We start from the raw sequence: 12945 nt of genomic DNA on the forward strand, positions 1-12945 counted from the left end.
GGTGGCAACGGCTGGCAGGACAGAGTACTTCAGAGAAGAGAACTTGGGATTTGCAGAGATCCCCTCAAATATTCAACTGAGTACTGGTCAGCACAGGCATGCAAGGGAACCAGACAGCTGGGGAGTTAGCCACCTGGAAAGTTTAGAAGTGACAGCACACAGCACTCACACAAGGCCAGGAATAATGCCTGTTTCCAACAGCCAGACTAGAAACCTCAAGATTCAGATTCACAGGGCATTGGGTGGGGACACAGAAGGGTCTTGCTTCCGTAGTGGGGAACACTTTGCCCTAGATGAACATAGACCAGGTCCCACCTACCAAATCTTAAAAGCAAGACCAGAAAGGATCCAACTGTTTACAAATAACTGTATCCCAAAACAATGCTTAATATTTACAAAATACAAAGATGTCCAGCATCCATCAAAAATAAGAAGGCATTCAAAGAAGAAAAGGAGACTCATAATGAAAAAATAATTGAAACCAAGCAGAACTGACTGATATTAGATATTGACAGTGAAGGACATTAAAATAGTTATGGCAGTATTTCAGGGGTGCCTGGGTGGCTCAGTTAGTTAAGTGTCTGACTCGAGTTTGGCTCAAGTTATGATCTCAGGGTTAAGCCCTGCATCAGGCTCCACAGTGGGTGTGGAGCCTGCTTGGGATTCTCTCTCTCTTCCTCTCCTTCTGCCCCATCACCCCCCTGCACACGCATTTCCCCCCTCTCAAAAAACAAAAACAAAAATGAAAAACCCAGTTATGGCAGTATTTCAAATGTTTAAAGAGTTAAGTAGAACATGGGATAATTAAAAAACTGCATCTGTACAGAGCTGAAAACTATGAGTTGAAAAATATACTGGATCAATGGCAGATTACACATTACAGAGGGAAAGCCTTATAAATTTGAAGATAAAGTCATTGAAACTGTCCAAAATGAAACAGAGAGAAAATTTAACAATAAAAACAAATAAAAACATAAAAAAAAAAAGAGCTATAGGACAATTTCAAGTGACTTAATATGTGTGTAATTGGAGCCCTTGAAGGAGAAGACACAGAGGGCAGTAGAGACAAAATATTTTAAGACATAACAACCAAGACCTTCCCAAATTTGATAAAAACTATAAACCCACAGATCCAAAAAGCTCCATGAGCCCCAAGCCCAAGAAACATGAAGAAAACTATGCTAAGGCACATCATAATCAAACTGCTTAACACTGGTGATAATGAGAAAAATCTCAAACACAGCCAGAGGAGGAAAACAGGTTCCATATAAAGGACTAAAGATAAGGATTTGGCAGGTTTCTTGTTGGAAATAATACAAGTGAGAAGACTGTGAAGCAACATTTCTAAAGTACTGAAAACTGTCAACCTAGAATAATATATCCAACAAAAGTATCATTCTAAGGCAAAAAGGAAATAAAGACTCTTTCAGACTTAAAAAAGCTGAAAGAATTCACCAAAGCAAACCCACAGAGGATATACACAAAGGAATGAAGAGTTCTGGAAATGATAACTATGCCAATAAATGTACACTTTCCCCCTTATTATTTAAATCTCTTTGAAAGATAATTGGCTGCTAAAGTGAAACTAAGGACATTGTCATATATGGGTTATAACATATGCAAAATCTGAAAGTTCGATGACAATAGCACAAAGGTTAGAAGTGAGGAAATGGAGGTGCTCCACTGTAGGGTTCTTACTCCATTCATGAAGTGCTATAATATCACTTGACAGCAGACTGTGATACTTTTTTTTTTTTTAAGATTTTATTTATTCATTTGAGAGAGAGAGAGAGAGAGACAGAGAGAGCACAAGCAGGGGGAGAGGCAGGGGGAGGGGAAGAGGCAGACTCCCTGCTGAGCTGGGAGCTTGATGTGGGGCTCGATCCCAGGACCCTGAGGTCATGACCTGAACCAAAGGCAGATGCTTAACCAACTGAGCCACCCCAGAGCCCCCAGACCGTAATAACTTAAAGGTGTATATTATAAACCCTAAAGCAATCAGTAAATAGTGAAGAGTTATAGCTATTAAGCCAACAAAGGTTATAAAGTGAAATTCTTAAAAATATTCAGTAAATCCAAAAAAGGCAGATAAAAAAAGCAAAGGAAAAGAAAGAACAGATAAGTTGAATAGAAAACCTATGGAAAAATAAGAATTTGGACCAAACCATGTCAATAATTACATGAAATGTAAATAGTCTGAATACTCTTATTTGAAAGGTAGAAATGGTCAGACTGGGTAAAAGAGCAAACCCTTACTATTGGCTGCCTATGAGAAATGTACTTCAAATATAAAGAAAAAATCCATTAAAAGTGTAAGAGTGGGAAAGACTGTACCATGCAAACAGTGGCCGTAAGAGAGCTGAACTGGTTATATCAATATTAAACAAAAGAAACTGAAGACAAAAAATGTGAATAGAAGCAAATAGGAACATTTCATAAAGGGGATGACTCATCAGAGGTCCTAACAATCAAAAATATTTATGCATACTTGAAGCAAAACCTGATAGAACTCCAAGAATAAGCGAGTCTATAATTATAGTTGTAGGTTTCAAATAACCCTTTCTCAAGAATTGATATAACACGTAGACAGAAAACCAGTAAAGATGTAGAAGATTTGGAAAACACAGTCAACCAACTTGTTCTACTTGACATTTATAGAACACTCAACCCAACAACAGCAAAATACACATTCTTTTGCAATACACACAAAACTTTCCCAAGGCAGACCATATTCTGGTCCATAAACCAAGTCCAAATAAATTTTAAAGGATTCACATCAAAGTACGTTCTCTGACACAATGGAATTAAATTAGAAGTCCTTATGGAAAGATATCTGGAAAATTCCCAAGTATTTTGAAACTTAACAATACAGCTCTAAATAACCTATGGTCAAATAGGAAATCAAAATGGAAATTAGAAAGCATTTTTAAGTGAATGAAGATTTGTGAGATCACTGAAGAAGTATGGAGGAGGAAATTTATAGCATTAAATGCCTCGATTAGAAAACAGGTCTCGGGGCACCTGGGTGGCTCAGCCATTAAGCGTCTGCCTTCGGCTCAGGTCATGATCCCAGGGTCCTGGGATTGAGCCCCACATCTGGCTCCCTGCTCTGCGGGAAGCCTGCTTCTCCCTCTCCCACTCCCCTTGCTTGTGTTTCCTCTCTCAATCAAATAAATAAATAAAATCTTTTAAAAAAAAAAGAAAACGGGTCTCACAACAATGATCCAACTTCCACCTTAAGACATAAGAAAAAAAAAATGAGCAAATTAAAGATTAAATAGCAGAAAGGAAAGAATGAACATACAAGCAGAAATCAATGGAATAGAAAAGTAAAAACAATAGAGAAAATCCATGAAGCCAAGAGCTGGTTCTTCAATAAATCTCGAGAATGGCTGATCAGGAAAGAAGGAGAGAAGACACAAATTACTAATGTCAGGAATGCGAGAGATGGCCTTGCTACCGTTTCTATGGATATAAAAGATAATAAGGAAACATCACACCAGTCAATTAGACAACTTGGAAGAATGGACAAATGTCTTGAAAGATGCCAAGTCCCAAAGCTCCTTCAAGGGGTAACAGGTAAGATGAATAGATTTTTGTCCATTAAAGAAATAGGATCTGTAGTTAACAACAGTTAACAAGCTTTTCACAGAGAAAATTCCAGGGTCACATGACTGCACTGGTGAATTCAACCAAACACTTAAGAAATGATAAAGTATAAGAATGGAAAAGGCTATACCAATTCTACACAAATTCTTCCTGAAAATTAAATAGGAGAGCATATTTCCAACTCATTCTATGAGGCCAGGATTACCCTGATACCAAAAACAGATCAAGATATTACACAGACAAAAAAACCAAAGGCCAATATCCCTCTTGAACATGGATGCAAAATTTCTAAATAAATTAGAGAACCACATTAGGAAATTGTACCTAGGAGCATATAAAAAGGACTTTACACCACGAGTAAGTGGGATTTATCCCAGAAATGCAAGATTGGTTAAAAAAAACACCAATATAATTTACCATATTAACAAACTAAAAACAAAAACAAAAACTATAGGATTCACTCAGTAGATGCAGAAAAACATTTAACAAAATTCAACATCCATTCCTGATTAAAATTCTCAGCAAAATACTGCTCAGAATGCAGTATCCTCAGTTTGATAGTTTCTGAAAAATCTACTGCTAACATCATACTTAATGGCAAATGATCAAATGCCTTCTAAAATCAGGAATGAGACAAGAATGTCCACTCTCACCATTTCTATTCAATGTTGTGCTGGGAGCTGTAGCCATAAAATAAATCAAGAAAACAGAAAAGGTATCCAGATTGGAAAGCAAGAAGTCAAACAGTCTTTATTTATAGACTCACATGATCATCTGCATAAACAATCTAACAGAATCCACAAAAAAAAGCAACAAGAACGAATAAAGAGAGCTTAGCAAGGTTGCAAGATAACAAGATGAACAGATAAAAATCAACTCTCTCTTTTTTTTTAAGTAGGCTCCCTGCCCAATGTGGGGCTTGAACTCACAACCGCAAGATCAAGAGTTGCATGCTCTACTGACTGAGGCAGCCAGGCGCCCCTATATTTCTACGCAGTATTTACAAACAACTAGAGACTGAAATTTTAAAATACCATTTACAGGGGCACCTGGGTGGCTCAGTTAAGCATCTGCATTCGGCTCAGGTCATGATCTCAGGGTCCTGGGATGGAGCCCCGCATCGGGCTCCCTGCTCAGTGGGGAGTCTGCTTGTCTCTCTCCCTCTGTCCCTCCCCCCGATTGTGCTCTCTGTCTCTCTCAAATAAATAAAATCTTTAAAAAAAATTAAAATACCATTTATAACAGGATAAAAATATGAAATACTTCAGCATAAATTCAGCATATAGACAGACCTATACACAGAGAACTACAGAATATTGTTGAGAGACATTCATGAAGACCTAAAAACCAGAGAGAGAAACTGTGTTCATGAGTCAGAAGACTCAGTATCATTAAGATGTTAATTCTCGCCAAACAGATCTATAGATTCAGTGTAATCCCAATCAAAATCCCAGCAGTCTTTTTTGGTAGAAAGTGATGGTACAAAGTCAATTTAGAAGCCAACTCTAAAATTTATATGGAAATGCAAAGGACCTAGAATAGTCAAAACAACTTTTTAAAAATAAATACAGAACTGGAAGGCTAATAGTACAGTATATGATTTCAAGTCTTCTTATAAAGCCACCATAAACCAAGACAGTATGGTACTGGTGTAAAGATAAAGAGAACAATGGAAGAGTATACAGAGTCCAAAAGCAGAGCCACACAAATACGTACAAATAATTTTTAAGAAAGGTAATTTAGTAGAGAATAGTTTTCATAACAAACGGTACTGGAACCATTATATATAGCTCAGGGTTGTGAGAGCAAGCCCCACCGTGGGCTCTGCATTCAGTGCGAAGTACGCTTGAGATCTCTGTGCCCCATTCGCCCGCTCACATGCGCTATCTCTCTCTCTCGCTCTAATTATATGTGTGTGTGTGTGTGTGTATATATATATATATATATATAAACTGCATGTCTTTTACCAGTATGTTAGCAGGTTTTTCAGAAGCACTTTTATCAGACTGAAGATATTGCCATAATATATACACATATATGCAAAAAACCCTTTAATCCATATATTGCACAATTTACTAAAAAAATGAATCAAAGACCTAAATATAAAACCTAAAATTATAAAACTTCTAGAAAAAAGCATAGCATGAAACCTTTCTGATCTTGGGTTAGGCAAAGATTTCTTAGCTATGAAACCAAAAACGTGATTTATAAGAGAACACACAGATAAACTGCACTTCGTGAAAACTGACTATTTCTGTTCTTCAAAATACATGGTTAAGAGAATAAAAAAGCAAGCCACAGACTGGGAGAAAATATCTGCCAAACATATATCTGATAAAGGACTTTTATCCAGAGTACATAAAAAACTCTCAAAACTTAATTATAAGACAAAAACCATTTCCAAAAGAGCAAAAGACACTTCACCAAAGAAGTTTTGAGGGTGAGGGCTATGTTCATTGATTGCATGGATGCTTTCATGGGTGTATATACGTATGGCAAAACTTACCCAATATGTGGATTACTGTATCTCAAGTGTATCTCATTAAAGCTCATTAAAGCTATTTTTTTTTTTTAAGATTTTATTTGAGAAAGAGCTCAAATTAATTTTATTTATTTGAGAAAGAGAGTGCACAGGGAGGGGCAGAGGGAGAAGGACAAGCAGACTCCCCGCCGAGCAAGGAGTCGGACGCGGATGTGGGGCTCGATCCCAGGACCCTGGGACCATGACCTGAGCTGAAGGCAGACACTTCCCCGACCAAGCCACCCAGGTGCCCCTGTTTTGTTCTCATCCAGGAAACCTGTCATGACCGTCCTGTCAGGGGGCAGCTGGGCTTCACCCCTTCAAGACCTGTGCCCCTCACCCTGTGCCATGTGGCCTCAGCCAGTCCCCGAGACGGCAGGGGCACCAGGCTACCTTTTCGCCCCTGCCCCACTCTGAGGGGAGTACACCCCCAGCACATGACCCCAGCTTCTAGATCACTCCCCGGGCAGCAGCAGACTCTGGTTCCTCAGGCCTCTGCATTCCCACCTTCCAGGGTGGCTCAGCTCCTCCTGCTTCTGGGATGGCTACTATTCCCTCTGCCTCCCCTGCTCCACGTGGACGGCAAGCAGCAAAGGTAGACACAGAAACTTCTGGAAGCTGTTGTGGAAACCATGACTTTTGGGGCAAGGCGGGAAAAGGGGTTGGGTGGGAAAGTAGATGCAGGGGGTGGGGCAGGGTCTGGGTCCTGGTGAGCGTGTGATGAGCATGTGGCCAGTCTCTGGGCGTCCCCACATCTGCAGGCAGAGCCCACACGACTGCAGATGCGGGAGGGTGAGGCTCTGCTCACCCTGTAGGACGGAAACATTCGGGAACCACCGTCCTAACCCTCACTTGGCCTCTACTGAGCCCCACCCTCAATGTCCACATCTAGGAAAAAAGGTGATGAGTGTTTACGGAAAGCCCAGCATTTCCATTCACGGGGGTCCAGTGACTCCGGTACATCCATGGCCAAGAATTGTTCACATCAAGGACGCTACATTTTCTTCACCTTCTGCTCTCCCCAGGAAAAACCCTCATGAGGGAAGATAAAATACGTGACTTCTCTTTTATCCCATTTCGTATCATGCAAGATCAGGTCACGGCAGCATGCTAGGGAAATAGTTATTTTTAAAGCAAAATATCATCTGCTTTGCAACCTAATTATATAGACAAGAGCAGCTCAGATATTCCACCTGTGCCGTAGATTAAAGGGCAAAGACAGGGACCGGTTTGGACTTTCAGACTCTAATAGTCCATTTGATGTAATGGAATAAAATGCATAATGTACATGGAGTAAAACAGAAGACAGAGAACAAAAGGCACAGTTTAGACCGTGCCGAATAAGAACGTTATAAAATACCTATAATTATAGCTTCATGACTCAAAATGGGAGTCACATTCAGACAATGGAAAATCGAGTCTGTCTGCCATAGCCACTGAAGTTGGAGTGGCCACAGAGTTCTGGATTCCACACGTGGTGCTTCCTCGGAAGGGCGCAAGGCGAGCGCGCCTCAGCCATTTGCTACTGGCAAGAACGTACGTTACTACGGATGGCTGGTGAGAAAGTTCCATAATCAATGAATAATCCGAGCAGGTAAGAAGGCAGATTCCTTGCCCACTCGTCAGATTTCTGGGGTCGCAGCTGCAGGGTGAAAGGAGCTAAACTGCCTTCAGTCACCCTTCACTCACCCTCTCCTGTATATATATGGTAAGTCTGGAGCTTGACCAGACCCAAACACCCACATGCCTTACTCTCCCTACAGGAAGCAATCCTAATTTCATCCCATTCCTGAGCCACCCTCCTAACTCATGTTTACCGAGGACCCAGGAGGTGCCAGGAAATGCTCTTCTCCGATAGCACTTAATTCCTATCCTGTAATGTGAGAATCGCTTCCGTGGGGCAGATGAGGAAAACGAGGTTCACAGGGCTTAAATAAATCGCCCCTCCATAAATAAAAAATAAATTGCCCAACATCGAGAAAATCAATGCTGAATCAAAGATGAAAATTCGGAGCTAACTGTAAAGCATGTAGAAGCTCTTTTAACTCACCTTCTCCTAACTTCGTGGTTCCCAAACTTGGCTGCACATCAGAATCACCTTGGAATCTAAGAAAACACAGATGTCTGGCTCCTATGCCAAGGCTTTCTGATTTAACGGGCCTGGAGCGCCCCACGGGCACTGGGTTTCACCCGAAAAGCTCCCCAGGTGACTCTCAGTTGCAGCAAAATTTGGGCACGGCTTCCTTGCCACGTGGCCCTCACCTGTGAGGCATGCCTCCTGATGCCCTAGGCACGCGGGATCCTCATGGCCCGTGTGGGCTGTTTTCTCATTTGTCTGTGCTCTCTTGCTCCCCGCACATGAGCTGTATGTGAGTCACCCAGTCAGTTAAGCATCTGCCTTTGGCTCAGGTCATGATCCCAGGGTTGTGGGATCGAGTCCCGTGTTAGGCTCCCTGCTCAGTGGGGAGTCTGCTTCTCCTTTTCCCTCTGCCCCCCTAACCCCGCTCATGCTCTGTCCCTCAAATAAATAAAATCCTGTTAAAAATAAAAAGAGATGCCGAATTAGGTGGAAATGAGAAATTATAGAGTGGGAAAAATTTTAAGAATCTAGAAAAGGTCTAATACCAGCTGGCTACATAAATGTCTTTTGAGTTCTTGAATCACTTAGAAGAAATTTAAAGCAAAACCCAGACTATTAATATGAGCATGGTTTATAAAAGCAGAACTTTAGGTTGCAAACTCATCTCAAAGAGAAAACCATAGCCCTGTATCAGAAGATGGATGAATAAATACCCATCTGTATGTTTTTAGTTAAAATAAAATGTTCATGGCATGAATGTATCATTTTACAGGAGTCCCCCTTTTGACTAACTTTTTCAATTAATCATCTCCTGATTGTGTTGCACAGGAGGACTTCTCTGAACTCACACCCTCTGCTGATGTGACAGATAACCAGAGGGTCTTTCTCTTTCAGAAACATAGCTAAACGAGGTAACAGAGAAATACACTGATGTTTTGAAAACATAGCACACGTTCCATTTGATTTAATACAGTGTGGACAGGCTCCTGATAGACCCATCTTTATGAGGAGCAGCTCTTGATCATTAGGGCCTTGGGGCTCTTTCCCAAGGCTCGAATTCTATCAGGGGTTCTCAGCCTTTAGAGATGAGCTTGGCAAAGCAGGCGAAGGTTCCAGAACAGGTGGAGAGTTAGCCCCACTAAGACTGTAAAAACCCTTTAAGCCGGGGCAATATTTTAAGCCTAACCTAATGCTATGTGCAAAACAGTAATACATCAATGTAGAATTTTCTCTTCTATTCTGATTGGACACACTTAAAACATTTTTGTCCGCCTCTTTATATGTGCATATGTCTGTATACATATGTGCATAAAGAATACATACATGTGTAAGATTCAGGTGCATGCATACACATGGCTAGTTCTTACAGGGAGACCTCTCTGAAATCTACCATCTAAGCTTCTGATGGCCCGTTCACAACAGCACGCTCTGCTCTCTGCTTCCCTGTAGGGTAACTAATTAATAAACTTTCCTTTAATTGAGTTCTGGCTGCCAGCCCCACAGGGATTATTACTTATATATAAGCAAAAATTTCCATTTTAAACAACACTCTGAATCTCATTATATTTTACGTAGATATAAATTCACTGAAGTCAAGTGAACCATAGGCCAGAGGCCAGCTATGCACATCCTGGCGGGGATTCCTGTCCTCCCGGGAAGCCGGGTGCTGTGTCAGGCAGGTGACGTCCCCTGGTGTCTCCCCCGCTCCCTTCTCATCTACAGATACATTAGAAAGTACCGAAAAGGGTTTTGGGGAGCCATTAACGGTACTTACTTTTTCCTTTACCCTGAATTTATTATTTAAAAGCAATTTGTCTTCACGATGTATAAACAGCAAGAAGGGGAATGGGATGTTAAATATTCCATAAGTGTCCAGACGCGCTGCGTAGTGACAGGTTGAGGGAAAGGCCCAGCCCACACCTCTGGGAAGCTGAATTTCAGGTTCTTACAGTTAGTCTTTTAATTAACTGTTTATTTTCAAGATTCCTCCCTACTTTCAGGTTCCAAATTGAGAGCAGAAACGTGGGGGGAAAAGAAGTGAAAAACTAAAACAGCTGTTCTCAGCGCGGTTTGAAAGGAATGCGGACGAGATTATACCATCTACTGAGATCTTCTGCTCAGCACATTTGGAAGCAATTTGGCTGAAAATTCGGATCTTTTGCGAGTCACTCTCTGCTGAAAGTACAGCACCCATGGCGGGCTCTGATTATTATCATTATTATTGACTTAAAAGAATAGAACAGCTTAAAAGAAATAAAGCTTAAAAGAATAAAACATTTCTCAGACTCCCATGTTCATGCTGCTAAGACCCAACCCAGAAAAAACAGTGCGGGCAGAACTGAAAGCCAGCCCCCAAGACTGTTAGGGGGGATAATTCTGTGACAAGTCTTAAAGGTCTGGATCTTCTCATCCCTATCCTAATCCCTTGTTTCCTTCTTTGAGAGAGTTTTTCTAAACGGATGTGCGGTACTCGGTGTGAGCCCATCACTGAGAATCAATCTCCTCTGGAAGTTTCCCCTTCAAACTATCTTGCCCTCCCTGCAGTCAGACCCTCATGACCTTGGCTGGTTTAAGAGAGGTCCAGTGCCCCACCAGTGAGGCCAGTATCTCTAGACTCCTGGGCAGCCCCAATGCCAGGGCAGATGGGGAGATCTCAGGCCTGGGGGTAGGAGGAGGGGCAGGGGCAAGTCTCCAGGCTCGGTCTAGAAAAATAAGCAAACAACCGGTACACACAACAATGTGGATGAATCTCAGATGCATTACGCCACATGCAAGAAGCCAGACACAAAAAGGCCACATGAGGACCACGTGATTCCATTGATACGAGGTTCTGGATAAAGGCAAAACTAAAAGGACAAAAACCGGATCAGTGGTCGCCAGGGGCTAGAGGTCGGGGGAAGGGAGCTTTCGGTGCTGATGGCTTTGTTCTCTATCTGGATGGTGGCGGGGGTTACACGACCATACAGATTTGCCAAAACCCATCTAACAACACACCAAAAGGGTAAGTTTTTCTGAATGTAAATTGGACTTCATGACACCTGAATTAAAATAACAACAGTTAAGGAGAAGGAGAAACGGCAGACGACCGGGCCAGCAGAGGCGTTGAGACTGGGGAAGGGCAGAGCGTCCACTGGGGGCAAGAGAAGCCCCAGGAGCTGTCCCCAGGATACTGGTTTCCAGGTCTTTGGGCAACAGGCAGACTTGCGGAGAAACTGGGAAGCCTGTCCCCTGATCCCAATTGGATGCCTAACTCCAAGCTCCACCTAGAATTAGGTTTGTCAATTGCTTCTGTGTTAGTCAATTAGCTTCACAATTTCCAGGCACCTAGGTTAGTCTCCTAGCTCGGGGCTAGTGTTTGTTTCCCGGGCACCCAGTGTCCGGAGGCAATCATTTTCAGTGAGCACTGGGGGCCAGCGGCCTGTGTTTTGAAAGCCCTTAGAAGTGGACATCAAGAGAATAGGGAAGCCCTGTGGCTCACAGGGGAAAAGCCCAGCTGGGTCAATGGACCACGTGGCCCATGGTCCAAAATCCCACCTGAGACACTCCCCAGCGTGCAGAGCGTACATGACTGGGCAGACAAAGGGTAGAGCACCTCACCGAGGTCAGTGCTGGATTTGTAGCCCAGAGGGGACTGTGTACCCAGCACACTGGGGTCCTGGAAGTGCAGCTCCTCACAGAGCTGGCCAGAGCCCTGGGTCTTACAGAAGAACGCCACCGAGGGACGGAGGCAGCCAGAATCCAGTTATTCAAAAGTCTGATTTATAGATTATTTAAAAAAAACATGCCTTTGTTTCTCCCAGGTCCATAGAATGGACTCAAGCTAATGATGAATAACCTATCACCAGGGTGCTTGGGGTGTAAATCTTGGCCTTTCCTGAAGAGCACCTGTAAAGTGTGTGAACAAAAAGATACAACTAACCAATTGTTTTCCATTTAAAGTTTGTTTTCTCTCACCATCCCCTGGGAATTGCATTTGTCCATTATCCTTGTCAAGGCAAACCCTTATCTCCTGGACAGTTCAAAGTAAACTGCAGCCCAGACTCTCTCATCATCTGGAACTCCAAATCAGCACCCTCGGGACCGGTGCAATGGTACCCCACTAAGAAAGGGTCAGGGGTGCTTGGCTGGTTCAGTCGGTGGACTGAGGGGGGTGGTCTCGATCTCAGGGTCATGAGTTCAAGCCCCACGTCGGGCATGGGGGGGTCAAGGCTGCCCTGGATGATGGGCTGGGCTGGGCCGGGCCCGCACTTACTTCCCCCTTTCCCGCTCTTCTCCATGCGGTACTGGTAGATGTGCAGGGTGAAGAGCATGTGCGAGTTGCGGTGGTCATCCTCGTCACAGTCCTGCTGGCTGCCCCGGCGTGAGGCAATGGCGGCGTCCAGGAAGAAGGCGGCCTTCTCGGCCGTGGGCGCCCGCAGTTCGCTCTGGTTCTGCAGCTGGAAGACACAAGCCAAGAGCTGAGGCCTCAGACCGAGGAGGGCCTGCGCGCTACCTACGCCTGGCCCTCCATTCTGCAGAAAAGCTACGTGCCTCTCGGAGGCTAGGGATCCTTCTGGAACAAGGGCCTGGACTCACGCGCAATTCTCTGCTTCACAAATCCTTTTCTGAAAGTTAATATTGAGCACGCATAGTGGATGAAAGCTGGTTTTACCCGTTTCACAATTTGAGTCTTAGCGGGTGTGAAGAGCCAGTGGTCATATCCGAGCGACCAGGGGGAGCAGGGGGCCCAGCCTGA

General features: G+C 43.2%; 1 protein-coding gene across 3 annotated transcripts in view; it reads right to left on the bottom strand.

Annotated features, from left to right (window-relative positions):
• The window catches only part of KIF26B (kinesin family member 26B), a 444934-nt gene that overhangs the window by 70467 nt on the left and 361522 nt on the right, over positions 1-12945 (bottom strand). For all 3 annotated transcript variants that reach the window (XM_078077887.1, XM_036100240.2, XM_078077888.1), the window contains one exon: positions 12463-12646. In XM_078077887.1, coding sequence (XP_077934013.1) covers positions 12463-12646 — 184 coding nt within the window. The remainder of the gene's footprint in view (positions 1-12462; positions 12647-12945) is intronic.

The sequence above is a fragment of the Halichoerus grypus genome, chromosome 7, assembly GCF_964656455.1.
Source record: "Halichoerus grypus chromosome 7, mHalGry1.hap1.1, whole genome shotgun sequence".
Classification (NCBI taxonomy): domain Eukaryota; kingdom Metazoa; phylum Chordata; class Mammalia; order Carnivora; family Phocidae; genus Halichoerus; species Halichoerus grypus.